At 43.9% G+C, this 17,181-nt stretch overlaps 1 protein-coding gene across 1 annotated transcript in view; it reads left to right on the plus strand.

Moving 5' to 3' along the window:
- Positions 1-17,181, plus strand: part of snd1 (staphylococcal nuclease and tudor domain containing 1) — a 158,845-nt gene that overhangs the window by 88,261 nt on the left and 53,403 nt on the right. The window contains exon 17 of the mRNA XM_079235971.1: positions 10,712-10,900. Within this exon, the coding sequence (XP_079092097.1) occupies positions 10,712-10,900 (189 nt within the window). The remainder of the gene's footprint in view (positions 1-10,711; positions 10,901-17,181) is intronic.

Here is a 17,181-nt window from a genome sequence, read left to right on the forward strand (position 1 = left end):
ATGGATTGTAGTTATTGCTGTTATTGATTTTAATAACCAGGCTGTTAAGGCCCAACGCAGAGGCTTGCTCAGCCACCTCCACTGCTGCGTGAGCGCTGCGCTGTTCTTTCATCTGGGTAGCAAAGGATCTATAAACTCATTTAACTACAGGTTTAGCATGATTAGGTTTGCCGACTATTACAGTTTCTCTTTTTTGTCTTCAAACCGACATCACAGGACCAGGAGGAGCCAGGTAATGGACTCAAATGGGAGGCCTTAGCCATGCTCAGTGTTTTAGTTGAAGGATCAACACTATTGATCTGTTAGGGCACAGAGTGAGAAACTGATGTTGAACGTAGTCCGTCATTTCATAGCCAGCGGTCTTACATTACTCAATGCCACTGACCCTTTCATTGCCTGTCAAACCCCTATGGTGTCTAATTGTTGTACATGTTGTGGCTTTGGGGGCAGGAAGTAAGTTCACGAAGGTCAGTGAGCATCATAAAGGCCTGCAGGTTCCGACCAGAGTCAATTTCCTCTTTGTACAGTTCAGCATGACCTTGTTTGTGTGTACTTTTTAATGGGTTACAACTGTGTCTGATCAATGCTGAAAATACATTCCAAACTGCAATCTGAGAGGATAATGGCTGAATTCACTAGCTCATTGACTTTAATGGATAGTTCTCCCACTCTACATACCTCCTGAGCAAACAGCCACCAAATGATAAAAGGATGCAAAGTCATTCAGTTGTTTCAGATTGTGTCACTAGCAAAGGGACAAATTTGTTTTGACAATATGCCACTTAAAATGCCTGCCGCAGTCCTGAACCCCCCCCCCCCCCCCCCCCCCCCCCCCCCCCCCCCCGGCAGGAGATCTCTCTATAATTTATTGCTTTAGTTTGGTAGTCTACTGTAGGTCATTGGTAGAGGACAACCGCTCTGATCGACTCACTATTGACCTCTGCTTTTTCTCTCTCCATCTTTGCTCCGACTACTTTTCTGTGAAGGGTCATACGTCTTTCAAAGCCCTCCTTTGAACGACTGTTCTCCCTCTGCATCTCTTTCGCTATTAGTTTTCCTCACTTGTGTGTGTCTGTATATTTGGCCTAACATACCCTTTTGTCAACACATTAACTCTTACTAAGGAGGGACCACAAGGAAAAATAGCTGCTACGATCTTGTATATTTTTGCTGTTAGCATTTTTCACCATTCTCTCAGCAATTTCCCCCCCGGTACGCATGAAGCGGACCTGTTTTTGATCTCAGCTTGAAAGGCGAGTGAGGCCAGGCTATAATAACAGATTCAAAAAGTCTAGCAGGTAACGACGCCTGACCATGTTGTCTCCCGCCTGCATGAACTGGATGCACGTCTGACTTATGCAGCTGGCTCCTCCATCTCTTTCCTTTTAACCCTCTCCACCGACTTCCCTTTACACACCTTCACTGTCTGAACGGTGAACATCAATTATCTATTGATGAATGAAAAACTCATTAATGGGAATCAGGCAGGTGTAATGGTGGAGATCATGCTTGTTTGCCTGAGCGTTAATGACCCTGGCCATTAAAGCCGTTGGACTTTTCTCCCCCCCTGCCACCGTCAGACATCAAGCTGCAACTGACAATGATGCATTAACCCCCTGAGCCACATTGATCACCCTGAAGAGAGTCTCTACACACATTGACACCGTCACAAACGCATTCCTGTCCAGTGTGCATGCTGCTGTTCCATTGACGTTGAATTTTCTCCTGGTCAAATTGACACACGCATGGTAGTTTTACGTTGTGCATACGGCTTCAATGTCGGTCGAAGTTCTTCCGCTTGAGCGAAGAAGACATGGAGCCTGCGATTTGTAACACCATGAGCAAAGGAGGACCAACCTTACACATATTTGGAATAACTTTAAGGTGTGTTTGCGAGAGAGAGAGAAGGTACTGTAACTTGCAGTTTCGGAGAAATTGTTATTTAGTAGGCGATGTGTTATTATGAACACACACTTGCATTTGAAATTTTCCTCGAAAGAAAAGTTACAAACATTTTTTTTATATCTCGCAATAGATCTTGGAAAGAAAATCTGAATCAGCAGGTTTCACCTTTTTTAAAAAAGCTCGGGAGTCTGTTCCAACATGATATTGATTCTTTTCCCAAAAAGAAACTTGACTTTACTGTCACAGGCAAGCGAGCCAAGTTTAACTGCTTCTCCTCAAATTTAGAAAAGGTGGGCCGTTTATTCCAGAAACGGTGGATAGGTATAACTCACTCTGATTCTGCAGCACTGGAGGCCACTGTACTTAGTTTGCTGTGGTGCCGGTGAAAGATTTGTTTTCCTCGGTGCAACTGCTGCTATAACTGTAGACCGTTGGTATGTGAGGAAGTGTCCCTCTGCCACCAAGTTGTTTAGTCCGCCAGATTGAGACACACTTCGACTCTGCAGTCAGCACTGTGAAGCGGCAATATCCTGCTGAGCTCAGGCCCATCCATACCTTACAGCACGCTGCAAATGGAGAGTTTCTTTCTTCCGCTTTTATCCTCAAATGCGCTCCCTTTCCACCTGTGTGTTGCTCTCGCACAATGGAATGTTGTTTGGCAACAAGTCTCCCTATATTACACACTGTAATGTCGTTTTAAGCAGATATAGCAGTTTAATAATGTATTTAACATACATTGATGGATACTTAAGTGCCCTTATGAATGCTGCTTATTAATACTAAAGTGCTGAATGTGAAGTATAGTATTAACAGTCGTTTGATGCTCTGGTTCAGACAAACCCTGCCAGTTTCATCCCTCTTTCTTTTCTTTTTTCTGGGATGTTTAGAGACACAATTTTTCATGGGTTCATACCATTGTATTTCACAACCCCCCTACCCAGGCTTTACTTGATCAACATCTGACGAACGACGGTCTGTGTTGACTAACTGTCCGATAGTTAATGAAGCAACCTAGTTTGGATTTGGTGCCAGAGGTTTGGCTCTTGGCTGGAGCTTTGCTGTCCTGCTAGATTGCCAAAGCCGGGACGGTCAATAACCGGCTCACACAGGAGTCCCACCGGCTTAGGGCAGCCGACAGGGAAGCTTCACCTCATCCACCCTCATTTCATTCTGGAAATCCCACTGGCCTTGTGTTGCTGATATTGTAGTCTATTTCCTCCAGGTTTTTAGAATATGTTTTGTGTGGAGATTGTGATAGAAGGAAATATCATTGCTAACCAGCAGACTATGCTCTTCCTTTTTTTTTTTTTTGTCTGCTTAAGAAAATGTGTTTTTTCCCTCTGACTTGTCAGCTACTATTGTCTTTTTCTCCTATTTAAGATCACCCGGCGTTTTTCAATGGATACGTTATTTGGTCGTGTGTGTGTTTGAAACTTTTAATAGGTCAATCATTTTAACTGATGTCAATAAAAACAGGACCGCTTTCACTGCGCACATTTTGCCACTGTTCGATGGTCAGTGACCTCTTTTTACGCTCTCCGGCCGTAATTCCCTCTTTCAGTGGGAGCTTCACGAGTCATCAGTTCACAGCCCACCTCTCTCCACTGGCTGCTGCTGTTCTCTGTGTGTGAGGATTATTTTTTTTGTAATTACAGGCCCCATTAACACACTATTTACATCCCTGCCTGATCTATGCCATTAAGGGATCAATAGCGGTTTGTTTAATTCATTAATTTATTCTTCTGTGTCTCCCTCTCCCCTGCTCTCTTTCTTTAAAGAAAAGGAATCTATATTTATAGATTCCTTCCTGAACTTATCGGCCCTTTCCTCTCTCGATCTTACCTCAGTGACATGCCAACACATTTCTCCATTTCATATTCATACATTCCTGTTGGGAGGGAGTGCGATATTTACTGAGCAAGTGTCGCACTTTAGGAAGAACCGGCCTTTTGTTGGTTTTATGTCTCTTTATCGGGAGGCTTTCAGTGTTACAACACCTGAAAAAGTGCCTATATTTGAATAGCTGCCGTTTATTTTGAGGGACTTAGCATATGACCCCGTTTCCTCACTACGATGTGCTACTAATATGTTCCATTAACAGCAGTTTATGGACCTTAGTAATGGGCATGCATTATAGATAATGGGCTGTGTGAAGTATTTTTTAGAGGGTGACACACTGTTTTTCAACCAAATGACAGCCCTTATATGTAAACAGCTTCAGGGTGTTAAAAGATTGACTTTCAGCAGCTTGTCATTTTTCTTATCTTTCCCTTTTTTGCGAGCAAGGATTACCAAACACACACATTAGGACGTAGCCTCCGTTTCCTCTCTGTTTAGCGCTGTCCACACTGTCAGTGCCCTCACAAGGCGATGACAGCGCTACCGAGATGTTGTTCCTGCTCTCTGGCGAGCAAACAATTACACACCTATCAGCACACACACTGGGAAGTCTCGCACACGCACGTATTACAGGATCACTGTGGAGCCGAGCGAGCTCCCTTTAGCTCGGCTGTCATGGCTCGTCGCGACTCTGTCACACTAATAGTGCGTTTATTACTTAGTAGTACTTGTCAGTTTAATTATTTTGCTCCCCGCTCGTATGTCGTCCTGGACAGTTTCATTCAGTTTGCAATTTAACTTTGATTAATTATCGCCGCCCAACAGGAACACCTTCCAGAGATATTGATTTTTGGTTGAAATCTGAGTTGTGGCTGTACGTCTTGCTCCGGGGTGGAAATGCATCATTTCAAGGAACTCTGTGTGTATTGAGAGATGTTGGTCTTTTGTAGGACGGGGTCGTTCATATCCCTAAAAGGAGTTTTCACACAAGACTGGTCTTAAAGCAGCGAGGCTGACCCATCCGTGCTCAGCTTTCTCTACTTAAATCCACATGTGCCCATACAAAGGACAAACTGTCCTCTTCATGTGACACTCATGACTCTGAATTAAGTGTCCAGAGCCATTGATTTCTTCTTCTTTTTTTGAAGTGAATGGGGAAGGCTAATCATATGAATTAAGGTATAGTGATTATCTGATTGCTCTTACATTTCTTTTCCCTCTTTCTCCCCACTTTGCACCTCCAATCTCGGGTTTAGGAGCACTCATTGCTGAGAGGAGGTTTGATCCCTTTGCCCCAGCACACACACACACATACACATACACATACACACACTACACACCTCCACATCACTCCCTCAATCATCTCCAAGGCTCAGTTTGATGAATGGCTTATTCTGCTGGATGAGCAAAGGGCTGTAGGTGGGAGTGACTCCAGTCTTTCTTTCTTTTTCTTTCATTGTTCTGTCTCTGACTTTCTTTCCATCCATCCATCCGTCCGCCCGCCTGTCGTATGTGTTTTCTCTGAGTCATGGTGATGAGGGAGATGAGCGGGATAGTATGGCGGAGATGGAGAGAAAGAAAATACTGATGCTGGTACTCTCGGTTACAGTTAGCCATCTTGGTCTTCCCTTGTCATATCAGCCGAGTGTGCTGACATACAGTACATTTATACCCACACACCCAGATTCATTAATGTGATGAACACTCAATCCCTTAATACTCAAATACTTTCAGGCAGATGCAAAAAAAGACCCACATAAATATTATCCCCAACATCATTGGACTTGCTACTTAAAAACTATTGATTTTTTTTTTTCACTCTGATTTGATTTCATACGCACAGACACACAGAGATTTGAGCGAGCCAAGCTAAGTGGCAGAGCAGAGTAGCCATAAAAGCGGCCGCCTCTGTGTTGCTTAATGAGAATGAATGAAGACATGCCAGAACGTCTCCACCTGCCAGTCTGTTTTCTCCTGGTGTTCACTGCCTGCATCTGCACATTGCTGGGCCCTCTTTGAGGCACGCACGCACGCACGCACACACACACGCACACACACACACACACACACACACACACACACACACACACACACACGCAGTCTCTCTCTCACTCACATGCCAGCAGCAGCAGCCTGGAGTAAACTCGGAATAACAAATGCTATGTTTGCCCCCGTCTCTGCCTTTAAACTTTTACGACCAGGACTGGTAATTTGACTCGTGCGAACCTCAATCTCTCTGGTGATAACTGTGATCTCAGTAATTGGAATATGCAGTAAAACTCGTTTTTAAATAGTGCAAGAGTTACCATGAGTGATGATTGAAGGCGCTGACTGACAGATTAATCTCCTCTGTGCCTTGCATTATGTATATGCCGTGCTCCTTTTCTCCGCAGAGAGAATGCATGGCCCATAATGTGTGCATAAAGCAATACTTGGATTGAGCGCCTGATCCGGGGGCCATGTTGGACCTCGCGGAGTCTTAAATGGCTTGAACACAAAAGTGGACACACCCTGCTCTCCTTAAACTATTGGTTATTATCCGTTAGCTGTTTTTTCCCCTTCCAGGTATTCAAAATGCGTTTTGTTTGGATGTGGTAATAAAGAGAATCCCACCGCCTGCCAATTTTTTGAATTGCCAACCCATCGGTGTTCTTTCATTTTCTTTTAGTGCAGGTTTTGGCTCTGACATGATGTGTCACCTACCGCAGTCTTTTTTTTGATATTTTTTTTTTTAATTCACTTTCAAACAGCTAAGTGAATTAAATCTGCTGCAGTTTTAAAACGTGCCCTCGGGCCAGGTTTCACTTCAATGGTAGCAAATGGCTTTGTCTTTTGTAGTTGAGAATGACTGCACATGTGTATGTGCCCGCACGCACACGTGCATGGCTTTGTGTGTGCATGTGTGCCCATATTTTGCTTTTTTCTCTATTCCGTCCACTGTGTCGACACAATCCCAGCGTTTATGAGATTACCAGAGCCCATTTGTGTTCCGGCGGGAGCCATTTTGGCTCGGAGGAAGCCTCCACTGGGAACCATCTGGGCTCTACTCAAAACAGTTTCCACTCTGCCTCCCCTGTCCTCTCCACATTGTAACCCAAGCTATTTACTTTAAAAGGGATGAGGATCTCAAATGTCGTGTGTGTGTGTGTGTGTGTGTGTGAGAAACTCTGCTTTTCCGTCTTAGATCTGACTCCCGAGCGGCGCTGTGTCTTCACACAAAGCAGGGAAGCATAGAAGGAAACCCACAGTAGTAGTCCTTCATGGGTTACTATAATCCTTAAATCATTTTTGTTTTTTGTTTTATATAGTTTGAGAACCACTGATATAGTTTGAGAACCACTGACAACAAACAAAAATGCTACAGATCTCAGCAGTTAATATATCCATCTAAAAATCCTATAATTGAAATACAGACAAAGCTCAAAAAACGATAGAGTAATTGATAATAGTATTGTTTTAAAAATATGAATAAAAAAAATCCTATTAAACAAAGAGTTAAACCGCCTTAAAGCATCCTCTGAATCATTAAGATAAAGTTCTCGTTATTGGCAATGATTGCTCGATAGATAAACAAGCTGTTGTCAGTCCATTTTTCCAATTAAGTGCAACATATTGTAGCAACACTCTGCAATCCTGCCATGGGTTTAAAGCCTCTCCAAGTTTATCTTAATCTGTTCGTGGAAAATTGGGCTTCCACTTTCGTTTAATGAATCTACGTGTCCTTCTTAATTTCCCATTTGAGCTTTCTATTATTTAATTTGTCTTCCCCAATGCCTGGTGGAATGCCAGCTTCATTTGATTTAATGATGCTTTCAAGATATTGGTCACCCAAGGTTCATCATTTACATATTTTTCTGACTTCAGTCTGGGTACGGCACTATCCTATGAAGATAAATATGACAACAGATGTGACTTGAATGACTACTTGAAGTCTGCTTGTCGTTGATTTGTTAGTGTACTGCAACACACACAGTTCCTTCACTGCGTCTTTCTCAGATGGACCGTGTGATAGTAACCTGTTAACTTTGCTGCTGTAAGTCAATCGTGTCATTGTTCATGTATTCTAGTATATTACCGACATTCCTTAGTGGATACTATTATAAATACTGTGTACAATCTGGTTATGTTGTGCCGTAGTCAGAAGCAGGCTAATAGTCTTTCTTCAAGGTTGGAAGTATGGTAAACGACATTTCTCTTTTTTGAAATGGTCTGGGGAAAGCTAAGACTAATACGATTTTTTTATTTTGATCGAAACACATCTTTGTTGCCAATAATTCAACCTAAACCACTCCCTCCCCTCAGCATATCTTTACCTCCCTCCCTCTCTCTTTCATCGCTGCATGTTTTCATCTGACCCCATGAGAGCATGATGGATGTGACTTGTCCGGCTGTGTGATTCCGCCACATGCTTGTTACATTCATCACATTTATCTAGTTGTTCCAGGAGACTTCTATTTTCCTCACGCAACCGTACACAGGAATGGGGGCAGAGCGAGAGAGAGAGAGAGAGAGCGAGAGAGAGAGAGAGCGAGAGAGAGAGCGAGAGAGAGAGAGAGAGAGAGAGAGAGAGAGAGAGCGAGAGAGAGAGAGAGAGCGAGAGAGAGAGCGAGAGAGAGAGAGAGCGAGAGAGAGAGAGAGCGAGCGAGAGAGAGAGCGAGCGAGAGCGAGAGAGAGAATCTCCTTGACCTCGAGATAGCTTTCTGCATCCTAACTGAAATCTCTGTGGAAGGATTTGGAGAGCTTTTACTGAATGATTGTAAATCATCCGCCATATGGAAGCAAACAGGCAAATGGGACATTTGAGTGTGTAACGCCCCCCCTTTGAACTGTGATTAAACTACTTCAGCTGATGAACGTTTATTAGACCTCACCTGCCAAGCACAATGCTGATCAGGGGTCAATAGTCTTCCACTCATTCTATAAAGACAGTTGTATCTCCCACTTCAGTTTTTTCATGGCGATAATAGTTTAAGGAGCTTTTAGTGTACAGATGTTATTGTTCTCAAGGATTCAAAGATTCTTTATTGTCCTCATTATTGCATACAACTTTATAACATCTTGTTTTAGTCCGGCATTAGAGCTTTTTTATTTCTCCTCCATATTGTCATTTGTTTTCCCCCAGCTAGTGTGTGACTGTTGTGTTTAGCTGTCAAGTGTTGTTTTATTTTTGTTTTTGGATTTGCTGCCTTTCGTGGCAGTTGGTGACAGTTAAGTAGGTTCTAGCCTCTTTTTTTTTTTCGGGCACTCGCCCATTTTGACATTCGGGTGCTCGGAGGACCAGTGCTGCTGTAATAGCCTTGTTATATAACTGCTTCTGCACTTAGAGACAACGAGAGATAACATGGGGTGAGTATCTGAGGTAGCAGAGAAGGAGAGTAAGAAAAAGCAGATCAAACGGAGGCAGATGAGGCGTGACTGAACTTGGGTTGCATCACAGCCAGGACCTGGCTGCTCTTGTATTTCAAGGAGTCTTTACGGCACCTTTTTTACATGTTACAGACAAGTACTTGACTTTAACTATACTATAGTACTATATAACTATATAAAATGACTTTTCTACATGATATATATACTTTTGAATACAAATAAGAATTTTTATGTTTTTATTTGAGTCATTGATGGATTGCTGTGCCACTGTTGGAGCAACATTGTGCCTCGTACACCTTTTGCCTCGTACACCTTGTGCCTCGTACACCTTGTGCCTCGTACACCTTTTGCCTCGTACACCTTGTGCCTCGTACACCTTGTGCCTCGTATTGCGTGTACCTCATAAGCCTTATACCGCATACATCTTGTAGTCATTTTTCAATCTGCCGACAGCTTGATGGATCTAGAAAGTGGAAATATATGTATGTCGCTGCTATATGCCTAGGTTGTCAGTTTTGAGCTTAATAAGAGAGCAGATTATGTATTCATTAATAAAAGCGTTTTACTTTAGTTGAGAACAAGGCAGAGCAGTTTACAAACTTAATTCCCCTCAGATTTCCCTTGTGGCTGAAGGGCTAAGCAGCCCGAGTCTTAATCGCTTGACTTCTCCCTATCTCTTCTGCACACCTGCCCTCTCACTTTCTCGCTGACTGAGAGGCTTTAGAGTAGGATGGAAAAAGAATAATAAAAAAATCGATTGATTTTTCTTCTTCTTTTCTCTCTTCTTTCCCCGGTCATCCATCACTTATGAAACAAAATGTAATGAATAGATAATTAGCCTGAATAGGCAGAATTTGGTTATAGTGCATCGTGGGAAATGTTGGGAGATCTTTCCTACTTTGTCAGCAGGGTTAGCCATTTCACTGCCCTCATTTGTTAACTTAAGGGAATTGCAACTTCACTGTCACTAATTGCAAATGATTTACATCACAAAAAAAACAACTAGAATGGCAAAATTTGCTGTCTTAATTAATGTCGAAGTGCATGCACCACACTCATTTAAAGCCAACTCTTCCCGTTTGTGCAGACCTTGGGAATTCTACAGTGCAGAGTTTTAGTGTTTGCAATTTGACACCGAAATTGCAACTATTGAAAACACAGGCATGCTTGAATGAGAATGTCAAGGACAGTTTGGCCTCAATGGGCACTAAGACGAGAGCCCACGACTGGCTGTTTGTGTTCAACCAATGTGTGCCACGCTGCCCCGACCAGATCCCGCGGATTCCTCTGTTGATCCTCAATAAAGGAATGGAACAAGATCTCAGTTTGTGTGTGTGTGTGTGTGTGTGTGTGTGTGTGTGTGTGTGTGTGTGTGTGTGTGTGTGTGTGTGTGTGTGTGTGATCTCAGTGTGTGTGTGTGTGATCTCAGTGTGTGTGTGTCAATACAGAGCTCACAGGCCTCCATTGATGGGTCTATTTAAAAACAGTGGTGTCTCCTCGCAGGACACCTTCACTTCATTGCTGTAATTGAATCTCCAACCTAATCTTGGACACAGGACACTAACTCCTTCCTCCCCTCTGCTCTATTCTCCTCTTCCAGGTGGAAGTTGAAGTGGAGAGTATGGACAAAGCAGGCAACTTCATTGGCTGGCTGCACATCGAGGGTTTGAATCTGTCGGTCGCGCTGGTAGAAAACGCTCTGTCCAAGGTCCACTTCACAGCAGAGCGCAGCAACTACTACAAGACCCTGGTGTCAGCCGAGGATGCGTGCCGAGAGAGGAAGGAGAAGGTAGGACTCATCTACATGCTGCAAGAGCGGCAACTGCTGTGCATCCTCTTTAAACTTTCTGTCAACACTCCCAAGCTTCCAAGTGGTGAAAGAAGCACCTCAATTTATTTGCCCACATTCAACAAAGTGATGCTTCAGCCTTAGAATGACTATTTGTGTATCAATTACTCAGTGTTATACCTTGAATTCTTTAACAGAACTTTGTTTTTCTTGCATGCCTCTACGGTGAATGGACAATCTGTCTTCACCATCTCGTGTGCTGACTCGCAGTGCACATGCACAGGCATGAGACGGTTGTGGCAGAAGTGTTCTTAATTAATAGAAAGATTTTAGTGAAAATATAGTTGGAAAGAAGTGAGCATATGACTGGATAAACAATACTATGAGAGTATTTACTTAAATTCATCAGGGATTTACTCTTCTCCGTTCTCAGATTCTCTGTGAAAGATGAGTAATTTAAATACAAATGGTCATTTTGTGGGTGACTTACTCCCTTTTAAAGTTAGACTTGGGTATCCAGACTGACATCTAGCATTGTATTATTTAGAAAAGGTTAAGGCTCCAGATACATTTCTTCAATAGCATTATCATCCAGCATAGGCCATGATGTAATGTTTCTCGGGGCGCTATATATAACAACTGAACCTTGTCGCCGCATCCAGCATCCCAGGGGTACCAGATCAGGATGGACTTCCCTGCTGCCTTTCACATCCCTGATCTATTGTGTACCCCGTCTGTCTGTCTGGGGACATATTTGAGTGTGTGCTGCATAAAACTCTCTGTCAGAGTGTGTTCCACTGTCTTGCAAGCTTGACGACTAGCCGTCTCCCTTCCACCTTCAACATCAGGACGTGTTAGCAGTTCATTAGCAGAGGTATAGATACAGTCGACGGGAATGGAGATCAGAACTGAGATGAGAAAACATAAAGCTCTCTGTTCCAATAAGTGAACAAACAGACGCACTCTTCCAGGGGTCGGCGACAAGATGCTTCCCTTGGCAACAACCGACTCTTCCCTCAACAGCAACTTCCCTATTGTCCCTTGGAAACTTCCACACACTGCCCTTGTCAAAGGCACAGCCCATCCCCCTTATCAGCATGACAGCCAATTAAGACAGGTGGTGCTGCGACCTTTAGCTTCCATTAATACAAAACTGAGATTATTTTTTTTTCTCTCACTAGAAAGTGTGTATCCATATGAAGGTAAAATATCTGGCATGACACCCCGTTTAATCATGGAATAAACAGGTTGTGCATTAAATGCATGCAGACAATAGCTTTAGTTAAAGCTCCAATAATGTGGAGACGCTCCATCTGGGGGTGAGGATAGCCACATATTCCCCCGTTATCATTGCAGCTCCCCTCCCTCAATGGGAGTCCTTTGATGGATGGAGGCGTCTCTCGCACTGATCCTGATCTCGCCCTGAATTTTCATTATGGCTCTACGAGTCACCCCTGCCAGATGCATGAAGTGCCTGGCCAGCTGTCATCCCTGTCCTCTTTCTCTCCATCTCTGTAACGTATTTATTTTCCCCTCTTCCATTCGCTCTCTTCCACTCACATCCACCTATTTGGGTCCTTAAGGAGACACAAATGCCTCTTCTCCCCATATAAATGTGATGTATTGCCAAAGCCAAGATGGGGCTGTGTTCTTTTCCCCTTCTCTTTAATCTGTCATGTTCATAGTTAGTGTGTTGTTTCTACTGTCACTGTACTGGAATGTCTGACTTTTGAAAATATCGATATTGGGGAAAAAATGACGTGACACTGAGGGCATAACATGTTATATTTTGAATAAAATATAAACATAACAAGGCCAGTGTTGGGTGGGTGCTCCCACAGAAAAAGATGTTGCGTATTTAAAAGTGAAATGCATCAATCTGGTGCACTTTGAGAGCAAAACAAAGAGGCTATTTCTACTAGAAACTTTACGCTGTGTGTGCTCACATTGGTTGTATAGTGTCAATGTTAACGACAACGTCAAAAACGTCCCGCCAACAGAGCATGATAAACAAGACTTGGTCCATGTTTCAAGACAGGTCTGGAGGGTCAAGCGGGGGAGGTCCGGACGAGGGGTTCCGCAAAGGGTCAATGTGGTTCAGGTCACGCTGAGTCTCTCTCCAAGCCGACTTAGAGCCGGTTGCAGCGAGGTGTTTAAATATTTTCCGCTCATTATGAAACTGTGGCGGGCCTACCTCGACTGTCTCAGTAATTCATGGGAAACACTAATGGCTAAAACATGACAACGACGACCCACAAATTATGTTCAATCAGAGCGAATGAGATGAGAAACAAGAAGGCAACACTGTGTGAGAGGAGGTGGGGCTATTTGGGCACTGCAGGTGTGTGTGTGTGTGTGTGTGTGTGTGTGTGTGTGTGTGTGTGTGTGTGTGTGTGTGTGTGTGTGTGTGTGTGTGTGTGTGTGTGTCGCAAGTGGCTGTCGGAGAGAAGAGCGAGCGAGAAAGGCCAACTGGTACCGATGTATCAGTAGTTCAGGATTTGTTCCAAGTATTTACAATCGATACTTAATCAATATTTTTGACAACACACAGTTCATGCTCTCCTTTTCTTCCTATTGGCCTCCCAGTTTTTCTCCAAACTGCCCTCCATCTGTATCTTCCTTTTTTCACAGTGGTGAAAGAGAGCTACTGATCTTGAAGAGCGACGCGCAGGTGAACATTCAGCCCTGAATTACATTTAAAAGAAAAAACCTTGCCAGCGATGTGAGCACACCGACCCTGCCATGTTGAATCTGACTGCAGCAAGACGGCACATTCCTCACTCCACCGATGCCAATTCCACGACCGGTTTCCGACCGGCGTTGAAGCAGACCGACTTCCACCACGAGGTTATGACTTGATCCAACCCGAGTGCAGACCGGGCCGCGAGAACAGACGACGGGAACGGGGCCCCCCGAGTAGACCAGACGGACAGTGGCTATGTTTGATGTTAGTTCGCCACAGGCACCGGTGCGCACATCAACCACAGCCCGATACGTTTGTGCGCGCGCACTGGAGCGTGTGTTGTGTGAATGGAGCACAGGGAAGTCTGTTGTTTGTGCGTGTGAATGCATAGTATGCAACTTGAAGGCACACAAGGTGCGACTCTGTGTTCTAATTAACCCGTAGAGACCATCTCGAGAAAAGCTGAGAGCTTTGAATTTTTTTTCTCCCCCGTCTTTCTCTTTTGAAGTCATCGGTTAGTCTTTGTCTGTGTGTAGGATGCGGAGGCTAGGTAGGGCAGATTGCATCTCCCGTTCTTCCTCTTTTCTCAGTGCCCTCTCTTTACTGGCCCTACGGCTGTGGATATGGAAGACATCAGTGGTACTGCTGTGTCAGGCGTCCCTGCAAGAAAACAAGGTTGTCGTATTGAAGTGGACTCAGAGGGTGTGTGTACGCACACACACGCATACGCACTCATTAAAGAAAACTTTGCGTTGGTGGTCCAGCAGGGACCCAGGACAACAACAGGGATTGAGGCTTTCTGCAGGAGCATCCTGAACCAAAACTGCTTAGGTCGAGTGACTTAAGTGAATATGAGTTTTTGCTACAATGAGACCAATGGGACACAGTGATTGTGTTCTAAATGAAGCATTCCAAAGGGTTTGAAAAAGAGCTTTTTCTGGAGCTCAGCAGATTTTAATCTTGCGCATCAGCATCTCTTGGAACAATATTTAGCAACAGTCCTCCTCACAGCGAACACACACTGACGGCTCAAGTTGTAGGTCCGGACACATTCCTAATTCTGTTCCCCATTACGTTTATTTATAGCGAAGCTATTGTTTACATAAATCTCTCCAAAGTGTGTCGCCCTGTCAGAACCTATTGTTGTGCTTTCAGTGCTAACGTTTACACGATGCGCCGACAATACCGAACCTGACAGACACTGTATTAACTTATTTCACCTTCTTTTAACAATGAGGAGGTTGTTGCCAAGCGATGCTCATGCCCTCTTTGTAAATCTCTTGCCTGTTTTTGCAAAGCGTTTATTTATTTATATATATATATATATATATATATATATATATATATATATATATACTTACACACACACGCACGAATGCTTTGCAAAAACAGGCAAGAAATATATATATTTATATATGTATGGATGCTCCTAGGGGTAGAAAAACAAATTCTTGCTTACCAGGCAACTCTGTAAACACGAGTTGTTGCAAAAACACTGCATTCCGTCTTTGTAATATGAGACGACTCATTGCAGCGATTCATATGATGTTCCAGTATTCCCATGCTGCAGCTGAGTAAAATACATTTGACAAGCTAGCAGCGGTTTGACTCAAAGTGGTTTGGGAGCAGTGCTTTTTTTCCGACTGCAGAGACACTTGCCGGGCCTTTTATTCAGGTTCTGATCAGGTGTCCCTTGTCAATATTTGCCTGTGCCTCAACGGAGGCGTCTTTGTGAACATTTTGAAAGCAAACCATTTGAAACCAAATAGGATGAGGAGGTGGTGTCATGAGAGGGACGTCTCTGCAAGAACGGAACCTAATGGCTGAACCCACGCAGAAGAAGGGAGCGTGCCGGTAATTGCAGTGGCCCAATTATTAAGAGGGGAGTCAACTCTGGGCCCTCAATAATAACCAGACTGTGCTTTCTGTTGAGCAAGGTTTTCTTCTCCGTGTAATTACCCAACCTTGAAGGAGATTAACGCACTCCGATGGGTTTCGGAGTGGGAGAGAGGAACATGGAAAAGAGAGTGAACGGCAAAATAAAGAGGATACGACAACCCCTGTTAGAGATATTTCATGTCACAGGACTCTCTTCCTTTCATCAGTGCCCGCCCCCTTTCCTTCAGTCTCTGTTAACCTCTTCAGTGTATTCGCATATGCTCACCCTCTTCATTTGCACCCAACCCCCCCACACCCCCTCCTCTTTTTCCCACTGCTCGTTCAATTAATCATCTTTGAATGCCTTCTTATTAACCGGATTAATGTCTTCTCGGATGCCCTGTGTCATGCCCTTGTTCCCCTCAGCTGCTTCACAGTTGTTTTTTTTTGCATCGTGGAGGACAGTTCCTTCTTTGGCCTGGACTGTGGTCAGTGTGAGTGGTCTTTTTGAGGGAGGAAAAAAAAAAAAAGAGTAAAATTCCTCAGAAGCATAAACCCAGGAGGACCCGGTGCTGCTCTTCCTATACTTTAGCTGTCCATCAAAGACACTCGTCAAAGTACTTGAAGCAGCATCGGTTTGACATTGAGCCTGTTGACGTGTCCTTTACGGAGCATGATTGAAGTACATAATCGTGTTTCAGCGTTCTCTTTTTTTTTTTGGAGGGGTGGAATCCTGAGTTGCAAGTTCCGCCGACTTGAGTGTCAGTTCGCCCAAGGGCCTGCTCAGAAGTATGCATCAACACATGGCTCAGACCGACCATTTCTGTGCTCCAAAGCAAATCACAGCACTTTGATTTGCTGCGAATTTGGCTGACTAGCATTGTAAGCAAGTCTGATTATCGGTACGTTGCAATTTTATTTTCCTTTTTTTTTTTTTTTTTTATTCACTTCAATTGCCTCTGGCTCTCCCTCTCAAGGGTCAAGCAGCCTTGCCTTGTAAGCCAAACACCTCGCCATCTAACCAAAGAGTGTGCATAAAAGCAGCATCTCCCTGTCCTCCCATCTAAGCTGCGCTCTCTCACCAGTCAGCACAACACACACCTGGCCAAACGGGAACACGCTGCGGATGAAGCAAGATAATTGGGCTTTTAGCGAAGCTGATTCGCTCGTGTCTTTGAGTTCAGGCCGAGGGGAAGTTTGGCCTCACTCTCGAGGATTAGCGACGGTTGGCATTCCCCCCTCCCGTTTTACCTTGAAACACGTGATTCATGCGATGGAAGGCCATTTCCTGTTACATATGACTATTGTCAGTCTTCTGTAAATATCAACATCGAATTACATACAAGCAGCTTTTCTTGTTTTCCATGGATGACAGTTCTTTTGCTATTAATACCATGCTCAGCGCTTTCCTGAGCCCCGAAGCCATTGAAATGCTTTCTGGGTTGCAATCTTTTTACCCTTCTTCTCCCGATTTTTCTTGGCTTCCCATAGTGAAATAACCAGGTGGTAGGCACAAGGCAATATTGTAGAAAAATGCTGTGGATTATTATTAATAAAGTAGCTCATCTATGGAGGCTTCAAATGAAATGAAGTAAATTTGACTCTGTTCCTGACTCTACCCACTGTTTCTCCAATTTAGACCTATTTTAGCCAAATCCCATTGCTGCTACAGCAAATTATCTTATCTCAACGTCAACCACTTCGCCGTTGGTCCCTGGAA

The sequence above is a fragment of the Taurulus bubalis genome, assembly GCF_910589615.1.
Source record: "Taurulus bubalis genome assembly, chromosome: 20".
In the NCBI taxonomy this organism is placed as follows: Eukaryota; Metazoa; Chordata; class Actinopteri; order Perciformes; family Cottidae; genus Taurulus; species Taurulus bubalis.